This window comes from Sceloporus occidentalis, unplaced genomic scaffold (genome assembly GCF_023333645.1).
Source record: "Sceloporus occidentalis isolate IW3139 unplaced genomic scaffold, rSceOcc1.0.p SCAF_76, whole genome shotgun sequence".
In the NCBI taxonomy this organism is placed as follows: domain Eukaryota; kingdom Metazoa; phylum Chordata; class Lepidosauria; order Squamata; family Phrynosomatidae; genus Sceloporus; species Sceloporus occidentalis.
Window position 1 is genome coordinate 1,041,688 of NW_028317056.1, and position 17,761 is coordinate 1,059,448.

Below are 17,761 nucleotides of genomic sequence, written 5' to 3' on the forward strand. Positions count from 1 at the left end.
CTGATAACCGGGGGAAAGGTTTTGCTGACATCATGCACCGTATTGTGCAAAGAAAGATAAAACTCCGGAGCTCTTGGACTCTGTCCACTCGACAAACAGCAAAAGGGATCAAAATCTTCCACCGGTCGCACTTTAATAAAAACGTGAAATATCCCCGCCTGTAATGTCACCGGATACTTTTGTTGATGTTTATGGGAGGAGAGCCATTTATTCCTCCCCGTGATACGGCCCCTGGATTCTGGTGTGTGGTTAACCTCTGCCTCAGTCTCCCCGGGGGACCCCTCCTCTGACGTGCGTTATCAGGACGTATATATTTTATTTGGGCCAAAGGGTGGAGAGAGGCGACCAGAAAGCGCACCGTCCGAGAAGGTGAGTCGTGGGGAGAGGGGGGTCTTTATAATGCCTCTGGGTATCAGTGCTTGAACAGGAAGATCAGGGGTACTGGGGCACGGGGTATCAGTCAGTGGGTGCAAAGCTTATCAGTGCCGCAGAAGGTCAGACCTCGCCTAGAGTAGTGGGTACAGTTCTGGAGAACCCATCTACAGCAGGATATTGACACATTGGAGAGAGCTCATAGGAGACGACTAACATGGTGAGGAAAGACTGAGGGGTCTCGCTATGTCTGGCTTGGGGAAGAGAAGAGGGAGAGAGACATTTAAATACATAAAGGGATTTAATAAAGGATGGGAGAGAAGTTTATGTCATAGGAGGAGTTACAATAAGAGACCGAAAGGGAGTTTTACTTTACTGAGAGGGTGGTAGATAAGTGGAGCAGCCTCCCAGCAGAAGTGGTAGAGGGTAATACAGTGAGGGTATAAAACATGAGGGGATAGACATACGGCTCCTGAATCTAAGACGAGACCAACGACTGATTAAGGTTTGAGTCGTTACAGCAGGAGAAACGGGCGACTAGACGGGGGCCGGATGGGGCCAATCCGCCGGCGGGTTCTGGGTTTCTATGTTTGCTCTGGGAGTGACAGCACTTGCTATTCAGGGGAGCAGGAAAAGCCAGAAGTGCAGCCAAAAGGTCTGTTTGTATAACGAGGAGCAGATAATGTTCAATTGTTTGAATTCCTTGAATTATAATAATAAAACTTCGCTGACCTCACCGCCCCAGGCCGTTATATCAGAAGGGGGCGTCATTGGTTTGAAAGCCCCCTGGGAGGGGGGCTTCCAGGGGGTATGTTTAACGTGTGTCCCGTTCACAGATGGAAAAGGATTATAACGAGATGCTGCTGAACATCCCCGATGGGGTCTTCTACCGGTTCCCCTTACGCCTGGTCCACGGGGTCCCCCTCATGGAGCCCATTGCAAGTAGTTGGGAGAGGATTGAGAATTTCCAGGCCCTTCCAGATGACCTCCTAATATCAACGTATCCCAAAGCAGGTGAGAGGTCGGCTCCGGACCCCACGGAGACATCTTCACGGAGACATCTTCACTGAGGAGATCTGTGACCGGCCCAGGGATCTGCAAAATGAATGGAGGTCTCTACATGGCCACCCTGACACACTCTGTAACTTGACGTCTCTTTTCATGTATGGACTTGATGTGTGGACAGGTGGTCCCATCCCCAAATATGCCCCCCCAATGAAGCTAGCTATTCCTTCTTGGGCCCTCCACAGGTGTGCAGATCTGGACACCTTAGATGCAGTGCGTTTGCATTTGCATTCCTCAAGATATATCGATGACGTTTCCCCCCTTTAGTCGTTTTCTCTTCAGTTATTGGTATCGTTTTATTGACTAATTTCTGGTTTTATACCTGTCCCCCCCCCCATCTCGTAGGCACCACGTGGACACAGGAGATAGTGGACTTAATTGTGAACGAAGGAGATGTGGAAAAAGCTAAACGTGCCCCGACTCATGTCCGCTTCCCCTTCCTGGAGATCTGCTCCCCTCCTCCCATTCCATCGGGTGAGTGAGTGTCCGCACTCCAATGTCCCAGTACTCGATATTTAGAGTGTTAATGGGGCGGTATCTCTTATTCATCTGACAGGGGTGGATATATTGGAAGTGACACCTCCCCCGCGCATGATCAAAACCCATCTGCCGTACGAACTGGTCCCAAAATCCTTCTGGGATCAAAACTGCAAGGTAAGAGGCGTCGGCAGGAACCTTAATTGTGAAAGATGGCCTCGTCCCCACACGTTTTTGAAATTGGCCGGTCAATGGTTGACGGTGGGGGGGGGGGGGCTTGGTCATTGGAAGCTCAGGTCCAGATTGCTGCTTCCTCTAGGTGATCTACATCGCTCGGAATGCCAAAGACAACGCCGTATCCTACTATCACTTCGACCGAATGAACAAAACACAGCCCGATCCTGGCCTATGGGAGACGTACGCAGAGAAATTTCTGGAAGGAAACGGTGAGTGTCCGTCTCGTTGACCCACCGAGCTATACGGGAAAGGAGGCCTACACAGGAACGGGATGGTTCAAGAGTTCTATGTTCCTATATTCCCTGTGTCTGGAGGGTTTGGGTGAATTTCCAGATCCGTTCCTTGAGACTATAAACTATTCCTTGTTTTTGTTGGCGCCTTGGGGGGCGGCAGATTATATCACATGGAAAAGTGCTTTTTAGCTTTAGGCTCCGCTGACCCTTAATGGTCCTTTCCCTCCACAGTGGGCTGGGGCAACTGGTTTGACCATGTCATCGGCTGGTGGAAAGCTAAGGAGAAGCATCAGATCCTGTACTTGCTCTACGAGGATATGAAGGAGGTAAGACAAAGGAAGAAGTGGTGAGGGAGACGTCTCGCTCCGTGGCATTTCACAGCACATTCCTTTCTGGACAGGACCCAAAACGTGAGATCAGGAAAATCATGAAGTTCATTGGAAAGGATCTTCCGGAGGATGTTCTGGAGAAGATAGTTCAGCACACCTCGTTCCAGGCCATGAAAGACAACCCTATGGCCAACTACACCTCCTTGCCTGCTTCTGTGCTAGACCATTCCTGCTCACCTTTCATGAGAAAAGGTAAGAAAAGCAGACCTTCGAGTCCACGTCTGAATACGGCCCAGGTTGTCCTCCCCTTCCTGCCGGTAATTTTGCCCAACATTTTTTTTTTTGCCCAACATTTTTTTTTCTCTTGTAGGAGAAGTTGGCGATTGGATGAATCACTTTACGGTATCTCAGTCAGAGAAATTTGATGCTGAATATGAGAAGAAGATGACGGGGACGGACCTTAAATTCCGATTCAGTATTTAAAGTCTCTGTCCCACTGCTAGAGCATTGAGGGCCGTTCCATCATTTAGGCCGACAACGCGCCCAATGGCTGAGACAGACCTTGCATGGTCCAGACTGGTCTTTCTGGAATATGGCCTCTGTGATCATGGAGGTTTCCTTTCCCTTTCTCCCAAATAAACATAAAGCGATCTCTGAAAGACCTCTCGAGAAGATGCATCAAGTGACCCAATGAAGCCAAAGACAGCTAACCAAAGGACAAAGTGGTGTCCTACTGAGCAGAACAGATGGATGCAGCCAAACCAAATCCACCCATTAAACGAGCTCCGTAAAGCTCCACACCAGTAATGGTAGAATAGACTGGACCAAAGACGTTTCTGTTTGATACCTGACCATCTAAATAGACTTATGGGCGGGAGTCAGGAGGGGCAGCAGGTGAAAACTTAGTCCTCATGGCCACCAACATTGTGGGTTTCAGGATCTCCTTACTTCGAAGTTCAAGATATCAGTTTCTCAGTCTTCCCAAAAGAGCCTTCAGGGCTATTGACTGAGCTACCCTTGGCGAAGCAGGAGATCCCACAAAGCTTTGTTTTAGGGACACTAATGATTGGCTTTAAATGCGCAAAATTTCTCATTTGGTTCCAATAAACTCCCTTTTTCTGCAGACCCGAATGCGCCATTGTTGTCAGTCATGTGATATGTTGGGTTATTTTCCCAGCTCAAACACCACACTGAGCTGATGCTTTCTGACGATGCTAATGAAGTCCCTTCCTACATAGACTTCCATTATTCAGAGAGTCCGACTGGGATAATAAGACTAAGTCATTTTATTGTTCCCCACAGGCAGTATGATAAGGAGTCGGGGGGTTTAGTAGATCGGGGATCAGATAACAGAACGAGAATCATACAAACGGCTGATATGCAGCTGCCTGAAAACTTTATATTATGGGGCAAAAACTACAACTGGGGCAAAAAAGGAGAAAAATAATAAGTCCTGTTTAATATTCTTATTTATAACTTCAGAAGCCACTGTCTATAAAATGAAGAAAGGCCTCAAGTTCCCACAAGGGTTACCCTGTGGCAAAGTGTTGGGCGTCTGCCATCGATACTCCAGCAAAATGTTTACCTTTAGTTTTATTGGGCAGAACTCCCGGCATCCTGCGTGGCAAAGAGCTGCCGGTGCGAGCGTCATCCGATGTGACGCAATAAAAGGAGTTTAATCCCTGATTACACCTATCCAGCATATATATATATATATATCTACACACACAGCATATATACAGCATATATATACAGCCCATCCGGTGAATAATATACGTTACACGTATAGCGCCAGCTGAATCCATAGGGCTGTTATAATGGGGGGGCAGTGAAAGTATTTCACAATGACAGGAACATCGACAATAAGATAAGACAGACCAGTACAAGAGGGGGACCGAGTCTACGCCCCCGGGAGAGTCTGGGGAGGAATAAAATGGAAGGAGGACAGGATAACTCTAGAAGTGGAGTTCCTAAATTATTCAGTATCTGGAGGTGAAGGTTCATCATACCTGAGACTCACTCCATCTGCCTCAGGTTTGCCCTCAGCTGGGGCAATTCCCACGGACCGGGCTGTGACAGAAATACACCGCCAGGGGCCCAAATAGTGACTTATAATGTGAGGAGTGTAGGTGCGGAGAGCCACGTCTATATCCTGAAAGATGGACTTTTGATACTTCTTCTCTGTCTTAATCAGTCGTTGATCTCGTCTTAGATTCAGGAGCCGTATGTCTATCCCATGCATGTTTAATACCCTCACTGTATTACCCTCTACCACCTCTGCTGGGAGGCTGTTCCACTTATCTACCGCCCTCTAACATTCTGCCACCAATGTCCCGTGTCTCCCATCCCAGGACGAGTTAACAGATCCTGGTTAATAAAAGACCATCGTTGATGGGTCCACACAGAGCGCTCGTCCCGTAGACTATTAACTTTTGGCGAGCACCCTCTGTGTGTGGACTACAGATCAATGGTCCATTAACCCCTTCTCTGCAGGTTCTCCCTGCTTATCCCTTTGGCTTAACGGTTAGGGGGTTAGTGATCTAGATCGAGTCCAAACAGCTGGTCACTTCCCGCCGCTCCTATTGGCCCCCGGCTGCCCTCCTTCTCTACCTGTTGTTCGTGGAATGTTATCTGACATTGCTGTCAGGCGGCGGTGGCAGCGTGACATGTGGCTCCTGTACAGGTGCGCGCGTTTCGGATGTCCCCGTCCTCCCTCCAGAGCCTGGGCCCCGGGACTGTCCCATAGACGGGCCGCGACTCGGACGGCATCAGACCAGGAGCCGAAAGTCGCCCTCAGCTTTTCTGATGGGAAGGCGTTCAGGCTGAAGAGCGGATGGGAGGTGGTACGGGGTCTCCTCATATTTAGAATGTGTTCCGTGCCGAGTCTGGTGAGGAACTCCGAGAAGGTGAGTCCAGGGGGGCCGTGGGATTTTAACAAGCTTATCATTCTATCATTCCTTTATAAACCTCCAATGTATCCAAAAGGTCTTTTCGTCTGTTGATCCATTAGAATTAAAAAAATTCTAAATTCTAGAATTATTTTTTCCACTTAGACATCAAAAAGAGGAATAATTTTTTCCTGGTTGCCATGGTGAGAGTTGGTTTTGAAAGACTCAGATGGTTTTAAACGAACTCCTGTAGCCTCGTATCTCCTGCTTTGTTGATTTTGGTGTCCTGTCCGTATCTGAAGACGCTCCTTGGCCAGGTTCTTCTGAGAAATGCACCAACGGATGAAGCTAATCCACTAAGACTTTTTCACATTTCAACGTATGGCCCATTTTTGGGAGCCTCTTTGGTGATCGCTGGTGAACTTGCATGAGTTACGAGAATGCGCAAGTTTTGTTAATGGTCAATTTTTCGATCTTCACTGTGACCTTCATCAGAAGATCTGAGGCTTCTGAGCCTCTAATTTTCTTAGCTCTGTAATCTGGTCATCTCAGTTAGATCCGACTTCATTTTCATCACGTTTCATCACATTTTCATCAGATGTCCATCTTTTTGCTCTGTCCCCCCCTCCCCACCAGCTGATGTCTGTGTCTCGAAGACTGCTGGGCCGCCGTCTCTTTGAATGGGGGATGAGAGGCTCGGTTTACGGGCAGTTCGTTGCTGGAGAGACTCTTCCTGAGATCCAAGAGTGTGTCGGAAGACTCAGAAAGCTGGGCATCCGGCCCATGTTGGCAGTGCCCATCGAGGAGGATCTCGGAGAAAGCAAAAGCGGGTGAGACGTATATGTCCGCATCCATAGCCTGACTGCCCTCAGGTCGTTACATGTGGTATTTCACAGGTATCAAACACTTGACCGGTCATTCTGGATTCCTTAATAGCCTCCCCTGCTGTACCCCAGTGTCTGTTCGTTGACCCTTAAATTGTGACTCCTCTCTGTCTCTTCTTGCAGCGAACGCTGGTACAAGCAGAACGAGAAGATCATGATGGAATGCGTGGACCTGTCCTCTAGTGGCGGAGACTGGCCCATGATGCAGCTGAAGATCACAGCTCTGATGAGCGCTGACCTGTGTGTAAGTGAGACATGGCACGATCCTCTGACCACAAACAAATCAGGGGTTGTCCAAACAGGGGCATAATGGTATGGTCCATGACAGATATTATTTACCCTGCCCTACAACATCCACAGGTCCCATTACATCACAGCATGATTTTTATACCATCTGACTCCTCCCAATAAAATATGGCCCCGCCCATTGAAACCCCCATTGGGCACATTGTTCCCAACATATTCTAATTAAAGGGGCTGTTCCACTTGGACAAAACATTAATTGCACTCCATAGTATGTTAAGAAAATGAACCTTAGTAGATTTGTATAAAGGTTTTGAGTTTCTATGGCAACAACCTATCAGTGCCTGCTTTTGTGTCACATGGCAATTAAGTGTCCCTGACAAAAAAATGTATGAATGAGTCAAATTAGATTTTATACTTATAACTTATATGTGATTTGTCACCCATTCTCCTCGGTTGCGGCCGTTAGAAGCGTTTGTCTCTTTGCCTGGCCGACCCGTCGCTGGGAAAGCAGCTCAGCCTCCAAAGGCTTGTGGCGGTCATGGAAGGGGAGGTGAGTGCGGGAGACGGCAGCAATATTAACCTGGGGGCCGGGATTTATACTGATGGGTTCCTTCCCAGAAAGCATTTTCTGTACCCCTAAACCCCCCCAATACCCCCTGCCCCCCAGTCTTTACCTGTTTGCCCCCTCGGCCCGACTCGTGTGACATCCTTTGCAGGACTCTGCGTTCCCCTTCCTGACCGAGGAGCAGAACCTGCACTTGGAGAACTCAGTGCGGCGGCTGAGCCGGATCGGGAAGGTAAAGGCGGTTTGTGGAACATAAAATAACACTGGTAACGGGTTATATCTCGAGTTACACCCGGTTAATATTGTAGGCATATGGTTATCCCGGGAAGTCGATGCCCGTTGTACAGCGCTGCATAGTATGTTGGCTCTATATAAATATAAAAAAATAATAGAAATGGCCAGAGGGCCACTGGGTTACTGGGATATATTTACATTGTTACTGGTTTACCAGTATACATTTATCTCTCCGCCAGCATGCCTGCGCCAGCCGTGTGCGTGTTCTGGTGGATGCCGAATACACATACATGAACCCAGCACTTGGTTTGGTTACTATGGCGATGATGGCCCAGTGCAACCAATCAGAGCCCTGGATTTGGAATACTTACCAATGTTACCTAAAGGTAGGTTCTCCATTTCATCTGCTCAACGGTACCAACCATCTGTCCTAATGCTTCGGTCTCACAAAGGCCGCAAAGGCATTTTGAAAGCCGCTGGGTTTGGCCCCATCCAGGGCCCGAATGGCCATGTACGATACGTACGATGTGCCGGTCAAAATGGTGGCAGTTATTGCAGTCGGTCGGCCCTCGTTTCAGCCCCGATTACCCGTTTTGTTTCCACCCTTTCCATGATTGATTCAGGAGACCTTCTCAAATCTCACCCGGGATCTGGACACGGCGCAGGGTCTGGGTCTGTGTTTTGGGGTCAAGCTTGTGCGCGGCGCTTATATGGACAAAGAGCGCAAGCTGGCGAGAGAGAAGGGTTACGGCGACCCCGTACAACCTGACTGGGAGGCCACCAATAGAAGGTAGAGTCTGGCGTCAGTTGAGAACATCCTATTCCAGGCTGAGGGACCCCAAGGAGGTCCAAACAGCCCCCTTTACCAAAGTTCTTCTTATCTCTGATCATCCTAGTTACCAGCAATCTCTGGATAAAATGCTGGATCTGATTGGACAAGACGAGAAGCGGTATAACATCATCATAGCGAGTCACAACGAGGAATCTGTCCTCCACGCCGTAAGCCGGTGAGTTCTGCGTGGCTACGATGTTCTCGGTCATAAAATAGAACGTGATCAAAGGAAGCCGCGCTCCAGGGTTTGATACTCTGCTGAGTAGATACTCTGCTGAGTAGATACTCGGAGTCTTCGGAAGTCGTTGAGTATCGAGAGTTCTTCTCTTTGCAGGGTGGCAAAACTTGGCATCGACAAGCAGAGCGGGGCCGTGTGTTTTGGGCAGCTGCTTGGCATGTGCGATCACGTGTCCCTCACCCTCGGTATGTTCTCCAGAAGGTTCTCACTTGTTCCCCTCCTTCTGTGATTCACTTGGTAACATGGCCACCATGTTCTTCGCTTGTCTCTGTTCCAGGTCAGGCTGGGTACCTGGTTTATAAATCAATTCCTTACGGTTCTGTTGGCTCGGTTCTGCCCTATTTGGTCCGTAGGGCCCAGGAAAACCAAAGCGTCCTACAGGGGATCAGGAAAGAGAGGGATCTCCTACACCGAGAACTTTGGAGGAGATTACTTCGCGGGAATTAGGACAATCTCCAGTCTGCATAAAAAAAAAGCAGGGGAAGGCGGCAGGGAGACAGAAGACATTAGAAAGAGACTCATCATTTTTTATTCCTGGTATCGGATTAAAAATCATTTTTCAAAAATATCGCTCTGTTTTCCTTTTTACCCCAGTTGTAGTTTTTGCCCCCATAATATAATGTTTTCAGGCAGCTGCATATCAGCCGTTTGTATGATTCTCGCTCTGTTATCTGATGCCCGATCTACTAAACACCCCGACTCCTTATCATACTGCCTGTGGGGAACAATAGAATGGCTCAGTCTCAATCACCCAGCTAGACTCTGACTAATGAAAGTCGATGGAGGAATGGACTTCATTAGCATTGCCATAAAACAATATATATACACTGGAGGTTATATTAGTGTATATAGCACTGGGAGGTTATATTACTGTATACAGCGCTGGGGGGTTATATTCCTGTATACAGCGCTGGGGGGTTATATTACTGTATACAGCGCTGGGGGATTATATTACTGTATACAGCGCTGGGGGGTTATATTACTGTATACAGCGCAGGGGTTATATTACTGTATACAGCGCTGGGGGGTTACATTCCTGTATACAGCGCTGGGGGTTATATTACTGTATACAGCGCTGGGGGGTTATATTCCTGTATACAGCGCTGGGGGTTATATGATCAAGGCACTAGATACATTTGTGGGTCATGTTGAGAGTATATGTTCAATAAATAACGAAAGACACCAATTGGATTTTGAAAGGCCACAGTTTTATTTATGAAAGTACTGTGACACGTAAAACTTTATTCAAACTTTTAAAACATACATTTCCTTAAACTTGTGTAACCTCCAACCTTAATGTACGAACCGCCAGATTTTACCCTTTAGAATCAAGGAGGTTACAACCACCGACCGTGCGACAACTAAGTGACTTAACATCGATACCTCAACACAGGTAACTCACACTAACATGTTGCCGCGTACACCAACCACGAGCCGTAAAGCTGCACTAGCTCGTGGTGTAAACGAAGGCCCCCCCTTTCCCATGGGACCCTGCCCGTGGAAAAAAGGCCCACCATAACTCACAATAACCACGGATTTCATACCTCGGATGAAAACCGCGACAATTTCACCTCGTACCATGAATAAACCAACCATAAAACCTGACGGGAACCTCAGTTCCCCGCCACACCAAAGAACCATCATAAAAAACACAGGGAGGGTGGGAGGGAAACGCTTCTCACTGCCTCTCCTTCCTGTTGTAAAGAAAATGGTAGAGGATCAGAGAAAAAGCAGCCCCATTTAAAGACCCTTAACCCCACCCCACCATAAACCCTTGACCTATGGCAAACTAGCCATGAGGTGATCATGCCCCCCTAGCATGATCCAGGCCTGATCATGCGGCCCCTTCTTTGATGCTGTGTATCCGGGGCCCACTTTACTGTATACAGCGCTGGGGGGTTATATTACTGTATACAGCACTGGGGGTTATATTACTGTATACAGCGCTGGGGGGGAATATTACTGTATACAGCGTGGGGGTTATATTACTGTATACAGCGCTGGGGGTTATATTACTGTATACAGTGCTGGGGGGTTATATTACTGTATACAGCGCTGGGGGGTTATATTACTGTATACAGCGCTGGGGGTTATATTACTGTATACAGTGCTGGGGGGTTATATTACTGTATACAGCGCTGGGGGGTTATATTACTGTATACAGCGCTGGGGGTTATATTGCTGTATATAGTATACTGGTGCAGATGGAGAAGAGGATCCTGGCCTTAGGAGCTTGCGATCTATTACATTGTATTCTATCCTGATTGTGTTACTTTGGGTTGAAAAACGCTGGTATTGGGTTTGGATCGTTCCGGAGCCTGTAAAGTTATGAATCCGTGTTATTTGTGTTTTCAGGCTGCTGGACTGTAACTCCTGGTCCGTGTGGCGTGACGCCCGCTCTGTGTCCTGATATAGTAACAGAATGTGCTGACAGAGACTCCGAGGAGTGGAGGGCCGCTGCAGGGCCAGACAGGGAGGGCCGGGGATCCGGAGAGCTCCCAAGGAGAGGGGGGACAAGAGGGGCCATTCCCAGACAGGGGGGAAAGCTGACTGAAAACAAAGAGGAGGCTGAGGCGTGAGAGAGGAGGGCAGGCCGAGGTTGACACGGACCCTCGCACACTCGCTTGCACACTCGTTGCTTTACGCTTACAAAAACCAGAGTGAACGAACGTTGTCATGGACACCAAGTAAGGAACCCCATTCCAGGTCTGCCCTGTGACAGAGTAACTTGCGAGGTGCCTTCCCTATCTGCCCCCAGGGCTGCCTCTCCTACCAGTGTCTGTGGTAGTATAACTCCTGAGGTGCCTCCTAAACACGACGTCGTGCTGAAACCCACCATGTTACCCCCTCAGTGTTTCTACATCTTCTACTGCCCTCCTTATCCAGGAATCAGACGTCGTGATGGGGGGGGCACGGTGTTTTGGGTGGGATCTGGATGGATGGTGATTTGCCAGGGCAGGTTTTGGGGTAAATGCCCTTCCCTACGGTTCTTTCCCCATGAACAGGGTCGTCTCACAGGTTACGGTCCTGCTTTAGCAGAGGTGTGTCGCATGTTGATTGACAAGCAGCAAAATCCTTAACTCATACCCCGTACCCTGCCCCCCAATACATTAACCCTCTTACACCGGACATTGCAGCCCCCCACCCCGGGACCGCTACCTGTCTGCCATGTTGCTGAGCGCTGCCGGTGATGCCCTGGGGTACAGGAACCAGCGCTGGGAGTACTGCCCATCTGGACCCCAAATACACCGTGAGCTCCAGGAACTCGGGGGGCTGAAGAGCATCAGGGCGTCTCTCCCCGACTGGCCCGTGAGTGACGACACCGTGCTCCACCTGGCCACCGGCGAGGGTCTGGCCACAGGTGAGTGCTGTTTGGGGGTCTCGTCCATCTTTCGGGGGCAGTCTTTAATTGTGGGGGTCTCCCTGTGTTCTCCGGGGCAGGGAAGCTGCAGGACGAGCTGTACCACGAGCTGGCCAGGAGATACGTGGCTGCCATGTCCGATATGGAAGGGAGGAAGCCCGGACCCACCAGCATTCTGGGTAATGGTCACTTTATCTACCTTTTTGGGGGGTGAATTGGGATTTTTCACCAATTCCCTGACTACTTGCTACCCCCCCTGTCATAATACTCCAGCGCCATCTTTATTTAATACCGAGGGTTAACGTGTTGGTGCCCCCATTGTTTCACCCTAAATACCCCGAGAGGATACCTCCCCTGGGCAACAAGATCGGAAATAAGCGTGAATTAATATAACTCCAACGGGCTTTGTTGCCATCTCACTACTATTTCTGCCCCTCGTGCAGGGACTTCCCAGCTGCGCCCCAGGGAGCCCGGGGGCTACAGGATCCCATTTAACCCCTCAGGAACTGGCTGCGGGGCAGCAATGAGAGCCATGTGCATTGGGCTCAGGTAGGTTGTTTTGGGAAAAGGTTTTGGCAGGAGACGGGTCGAAACTCGGGGCAGGAGGGGGCTATTATTGCCCGGGGTACTTTCTCTCCGCAGGTTCCCTCGTCCCTCCGAGTTGCCACTCCTGGTGGCTGTCAGTGTGGAAAGTGGAAAGATGACCCACAATCATCCCACAGGTCAGTAGGGGCTCCTCGGAGCCCAGCACATGTGCTTATCGGCCCCCACCTGTCTATCTTGTGGATGTAGCGCTCTAACGGCCCATGTCTCTGCCGTCTCTCAGGGTACCTGGGCTCGCTCGCCTCAGCTCTCTTCACCTCCCTTTCTGTGCAGGGGGTCCCCCTGGAGCTCTGGGGGTCCCACTTGTTGGAGACTCTCCCGTTGGCTCTCCGATACGTGCGCGACACTGAGAGCGATGTACAGCCTCACCTGGACTCGTGGGGTTACCTCCAACAAAGCTGGGAGAGGTGAGAGGCGCTGCCCCCCAAAACATTTACCCCATTCGGGTTAGAGCTGCCCCATCAGCTGGGTAAAAAGAGTAGCGAGTGCTTCACATGCAGCGTTTTACCCCGCAGGTACCTGTCAGAGAGGGGTCTCCTCCGGGGGTCCGGTCCCCCGGTCTTCCCGTCGCGTTATGGGGCCGCGGAGAGGGACGCGGAGTACACCCGGTGGAGCCTGGACGGCTGGGCCGGGAGGAGCGGGCACGACGCGCCCATGATTGCCTACGATGCGCTCCTGTCTGCGGGAGACTCCTGGGAAGAGCTGTGTAACCGCGCCGTGTTCCACGGGGGTGAGGGGCGCTCCTCGCTCTTTGGGTCTCCCCGTTGCTGCCCCCGATGATCCTGTTTTCCCTCCCTGTACGTGGGGCTTTAGGTCGGGCTGAGGTGCCGACCCGTGGGATATCAGCGCCAGACTACTTTCTCTAGCTCGCTGGTCTGTATTTAGCGGTTCAGAGCCCTGCTTTAGGTCTCTGCTGATTAGCGCACTCATTAGACGCAGAGCAGCTGCGGGGACCCCCCAGCGCACCGTAACGTCACTAAAATACAGACATGCAGGAAAACATAAAATCAGGACAATTTCATAAATTTTGTTAAACTGACATTTTGTTGTCACTTATGATGTCACTTGTGATGTCACCTCTGGCGGCAGCGCCAGTATTTTTGGTAATTGTATCTTGTGTGCTCCTGCGTGGGCAAATAACAGGCATTAATATAATGGGGCGGGTATAATAACAGCATTGCGTTACCCTGATACCACCTCTGGGGGGTATCGCTATGCCAGGCCCCCGCCTGATGGACGCGTCTCTTATCTCCCGGTAAATGATGTTTTCCTGTCTGGCAGGTGACAGCGACTCCACAGGAGTGATTGCCGGTTGCTGCTGGGGGGCTCGTCACGGCCTCTCGGGGGTCCCTAAAGGGAACTACGCCGAGCTGGAGTACAGGCAGCGGCTGGAGAACGTGGCCAATTCCTTATATACGTTGGCCTGGGGGGCACCGTAACGTTCGCGGTTTCATCTTCCTCTCCGTGAAGCTTCTGCTAGCTGGCCGAGGAAGACGGGGACCGTCTCTGCCGCTCTCAGATGCTCTGCCTCCACTCTCCTTGTAGACGAAACCCTTTAAGAAGGGTGTTTGAAGCTCTTGTGCCTTTGGCTCTCTCAGACGTACTCTCTGGAGCCACCATTTAAACATCTTACATAGTAATTTGGACCCTTGTTATATAAACCCAGAACCTGTCAGGAGATCGGCCCCATCCGGCCCCCGTCTAGTCGCCCGTTTCTCCTGCTGTAAAGACTCAAACCTTAAGTCGTTGGTCTCGTCTTAGATTCAGGAGCTGTATGTCTATCCCATGCATGTCTAATCCCCTCACTGTATTACCTTCCACCACTTCTGCTGGGAGGCTGTTCCACTTATCTACTAACCTCTCAGTAAAGTAAAACTTCCTTACATTACATCTCAGCTTCCGACCCTCCAATTTTAGATTATGGCCTCGTTACCATGGAGATCCTCCTGGATTTGCCCCAGTTTGTTGTGACGTTTTCCGCAAATTGAAATCCTGCAATAATTTTTTTTTAAAAATGGCTGCTTTTTAGGAAATGAACAATTTTGGCCGGAAATTTCTTGAAGTGTCTTTTATTGGTTGCTGTGGAAACAAACATTGAATAATCTCTCTGTTTACTCTCTTTCATATCAAACAAATATTTGGGCAACAAATAAAAATTCAGAAGGGCAGGTAGACTTATTGCCCCCTCTGCCAATCTCCCCTTCGTTAATGAGATAAATGACACCGGTGGGCACCCGTCCGTGACATCCGTACCCCGATACCCCGACACAAAAGCCCTAAAATTGGGAACATAATATTTACAGAAATAAATGTGTTTTCAGGTCATACGAGGTCCTGGTGACAGACACCCCATGGCAGGGGGTATACAGCCTTTACACACCGCCTTGTTACCCCCCTACGGGTGAAAGACCCTCGGGGGTCTTCTCAGTGGAGCTCATTAGATTGCTGAAAGCGCAATAGGTAGAGGCTGTGGCCGGAGGTCACGGCGAGGAGAGCGGAGGAAGAGACGTCCGTGCTATAGACACCGGCGGGGAGGTCGATCAGACAGCCGCGGGTCTGGGGAACGGGAAACAAAAAGAGACAGTGAGGGGAGAAGGTTTGCGCATGTCGGGTGTAACACCGGCCAACCGCCACGTACCATCAGCGAGCCGCGGTCAATAACGCGACACATGTTCATATCACTTCCTGCCACCATCATGTGATCTGGGCCCAGCCAACGGCAGCTGTACACCTGAAAGACAGACAGAGCAATGGAGAGTGCCAAGGGTGCCCGAGGCAGAGGGCACACAGAGTGCAGCGGCAGCCGTATGCCCGTGGGGGTTTGCAGCGGTGCCGTAAAGCGAGGCATCGTTTAGAAGTCCCCAACGCATCTCCCACTCACCCTGGACTGGCCCCTGTAGTCATCGGGCACCGTCTGCCTTTTCTGTCCAGTCTGAGAATCCCAAATCTGGGGCAATACAGAAAGAAAGGGGTTAAAGTAAGAGATGCATGGCATACGTACACCTACCCCCCCCCCCCGGCCAGCTCCACCTGGAAAAATCTGGCGTCTCCACTACTACCCCGGCCAGGTCACCCAGGGACGCCCCCCCAGCATCCAGAAGAGCAGCCCCCCAAAAAGGGACCTCTGAGTCTTCTGCTGCCTCCTTGCCCTCCGCATGTTCTACTTCCACCTTCTCACCTCCAGGCTCTCCTGCTTCCTCCACGATCCTACGAGGATCTCGTTGGTCTCTGGGTCGATGTCCAGCGAGTCCCCGCAGACGTGAGGCCCCGAAATCCTCCTGGAAGATCAGTTTGGTATTAATGATTGGCCGGGTGGTTCTGATCCCCCCCCCGATGTAAAGCGAGGTCGGTACCGTAACGAATGCTTCTGCCGGATGTTCCAGAACTGAAAGGGGAGAGAAAGTTCCGTGAGGATTAGAGACCGGTTTGCGGAAAACGCTCTTTAACGTCACTTGGAAAAGACTTCGGGAATCACCTGCACCGTGTCGTCCCAACCCCCGGACACAAAGTCCTCCTCGCCCGACGGGTGGAAAGCCAGGCCGAAGATACGCGAGCGATGGCCGTCCATCACGGACACGGAAGGGCTGAAGGAGATGAGAGACATCATTACCGGGAGGATGATAAATGAGAGCGTTCTGGGGAAAGAAGGTTTAGGAGAGACAGACCTGGGCTGGCAGACGGTCACGCGCGCTGCGGTCTCCGTGTCGTACACGTTAATATCGTCGCTGGAACCTGCGGTTAGGAAATGACTCCCCGACGGGCTGAAGCTCACGGCGAGGGTCTGTCTGTCCTCCTGGAGAGACCGCACGCAGCTCTGGGTGGAGACGTGCCAGAACTTCACCTGCCCGCCGGCGTCTGAGAGCGTGGAGAGAAGCCGAGCGAGGGTTAGAGTGACGGGGCGGGAGAGTCACGGCACCGCCGGACGAGAGAGAGAGAGACAGAGAGAGCGCACGCTGAGATGAGAGACAGAGAGACAGTCATACAACCAGGGGAAACGCGCAGAGATCTCACATGTGGCCAGGAGCAGATCTCCCTGAGACGCCCGTCTGCCGGGGACAAATCTGACAGCGGTGACAGGGAGATGATGTGCGGCTGTCTGATCGTCCTTCAGTGTGTGAACGCAGCTCCGGTCTGACACTGAGTATACCTGCAGACAGATTTTATGTTTATATATATATATATATATATAAAATATACACAGCCGAGGTCTGGCACTGAGTATACCTGCAGGTCACTGAGATTATCTGTATTATTACTCCTGCCGGGGCCCGTAGGCAGCTACCTAGTGTTACCTTTATGGTGCCATCAACAAGTCCCGCAGCCAGCAGGGTCCCTGAAGGGTTAAAGCGACAGCTCATCACCTCCTTACCGCAGTCACTGAGAACGGGGAGACGGGAGAGGTGAATCAGGAGAGCGGGGAGAGGTGAATCAGGAGGGGAGAGCAGGGAGAGAGGTGAATCAGGAGAGCAGGGAGAGAAGTCTGGGAGAGACAGAGTGTTAGGCATCAGTCGGAGACAGAACTCAAACTCACATCACCCCGTCGATCTGGAGCTCGCCGTCGGCGCTCGGCAGTGAGGGGGGCTCCTGGGAGTCTGCCCCGCCATCTGAGAATGAGAGGTGGGTAGAGCTGCGGCGGGGAAACCCTTTCCACCGCGGAGTCACCAGCAGACCGGACATACCGAGAGATACCGCGAGACACCCTGAAAAACAACCAGACTTACACAGCGCACAACGTACACCGACAGCTACGCAAACCGAGCGAGACGGGGAGAGACGGGGACAGAGAGAGATGGGGGGAAGAAGAGAGAGAGACGGGGGGGAAGAAGAGAGAGAGACGGGGGGGAAGAAGAGAGAGAGAGACGGGGGGGAGAAGAGAGAGAGAGAGACGGGGGGGAGAGAGAGAGACGGGGGGAGAGAAGAGAGAGAGACAGGGGGGGAAGCGAGAGACAGGGGGGAGAAGCGAGAGACAGGGGGGAGAGAGAGAGACGGGGGGGAGAGAGAGAGACATTTAAACACATAAATGGAGTACAGGAGGGAATTTATTTGGAAGGAGATGAAAGAGACCGGAATCTAACACTAGAGATCAGAGACTGAGACGGAACGGATTCACAAAATGCATCAGATTTGGGTTTTGACAGGCAGCGGCCCCACGCATTTCACTTTAACTCCTAAATACATTCTGGGGGCTCTTATGTGT

The 17,761-nt window shown here is 50.9% G+C and overlaps 4 protein-coding genes across 5 annotated transcripts; 3 read left to right on the forward strand and 1 right to left on the reverse strand.

Annotated features, from left to right (window-relative positions):
• Positions 1–1,208: 1,208 nt before the first annotated feature.
• Positions 1,209–3,196, forward strand: LOC149285686 (sulfotransferase 1B1-like). 2 transcript variants are annotated; one of them, XM_089494880.1, is made up of 7 exons: positions 1,209–1,386; positions 1,783–1,911; positions 1,994–2,091; positions 2,234–2,360; positions 2,616–2,710; positions 2,785–2,965; positions 3,084–3,196. In XM_089494880.1, exons 1-7 carry the CDS (start codon positions 1,209–1,211, stop codon positions 3,194–3,196), a joined length of 921 nt encoding a protein of 306 aa, XP_089351006.1. The 2 variants fall into 2 exon arrangements, with proteins under 2 accessions (XP_089351006.1, XP_089351007.1); XM_089494881.1 differs by having other exon boundaries at positions 1,323–1,386; positions 1,783–1,935.
• Positions 3,197–5,337: 2,141 nt separating this feature from the next.
• Positions 5,338–9,047, forward strand: LOC149285687 (hydroxyproline dehydrogenase-like). The gene is made up of 10 exons (XM_089494789.1): positions 5,338–5,619; positions 6,238–6,431; positions 6,609–6,729; positions 7,198–7,281; positions 7,448–7,528; positions 7,770–7,916; positions 8,154–8,320; positions 8,427–8,537; positions 8,697–8,785; positions 8,878–9,047. Exons 1-10 carry the CDS (start codon positions 5,338–5,340, stop codon positions 9,045–9,047), a joined length of 1,446 nt encoding a protein of 481 aa, XP_089350915.1.
• A 2,229-nt stretch (positions 9,048–11,276) lies between these two features.
• On the forward strand, positions 11,277–14,003 carry LOC149285688 (ADP-ribosylhydrolase ARH1-like). Its single transcript, XM_089494790.1, has 8 exons — positions 11,277–11,287; positions 11,738–11,961; positions 12,042–12,140; positions 12,405–12,510; positions 12,604–12,683; positions 12,788–12,971; positions 13,080–13,294; positions 13,846–14,003. Exons 1-8 carry the CDS (start codon positions 11,277–11,279, stop codon positions 14,001–14,003), a joined length of 1,077 nt encoding a protein of 358 aa, XP_089350916.1.
• Positions 14,004–14,988: 985 nt separating this feature from the next.
• LOC149285689 (uncharacterized) lies at positions 14,989–17,241 on the reverse strand. Its single transcript, XM_089494791.1, has 10 exons — positions 17,096–17,241; positions 16,857–16,941; positions 16,576–16,711; positions 16,230–16,419; positions 16,040–16,148; positions 15,918–15,949; positions 15,743–15,842; positions 15,446–15,511; positions 15,203–15,295; positions 14,989–15,120 (listed from the first exon to the last, which is right to left on the reverse strand). The coding sequence occupies exons 1-10, from the start codon at positions 17,239–17,241 to the stop codon at positions 14,989–14,991; spliced, it is 1,089 nt and encodes a 362-aa protein (XP_089350917.1).
• Between the last annotated feature and the right edge of the window lie 520 nt (positions 17,242–17,761).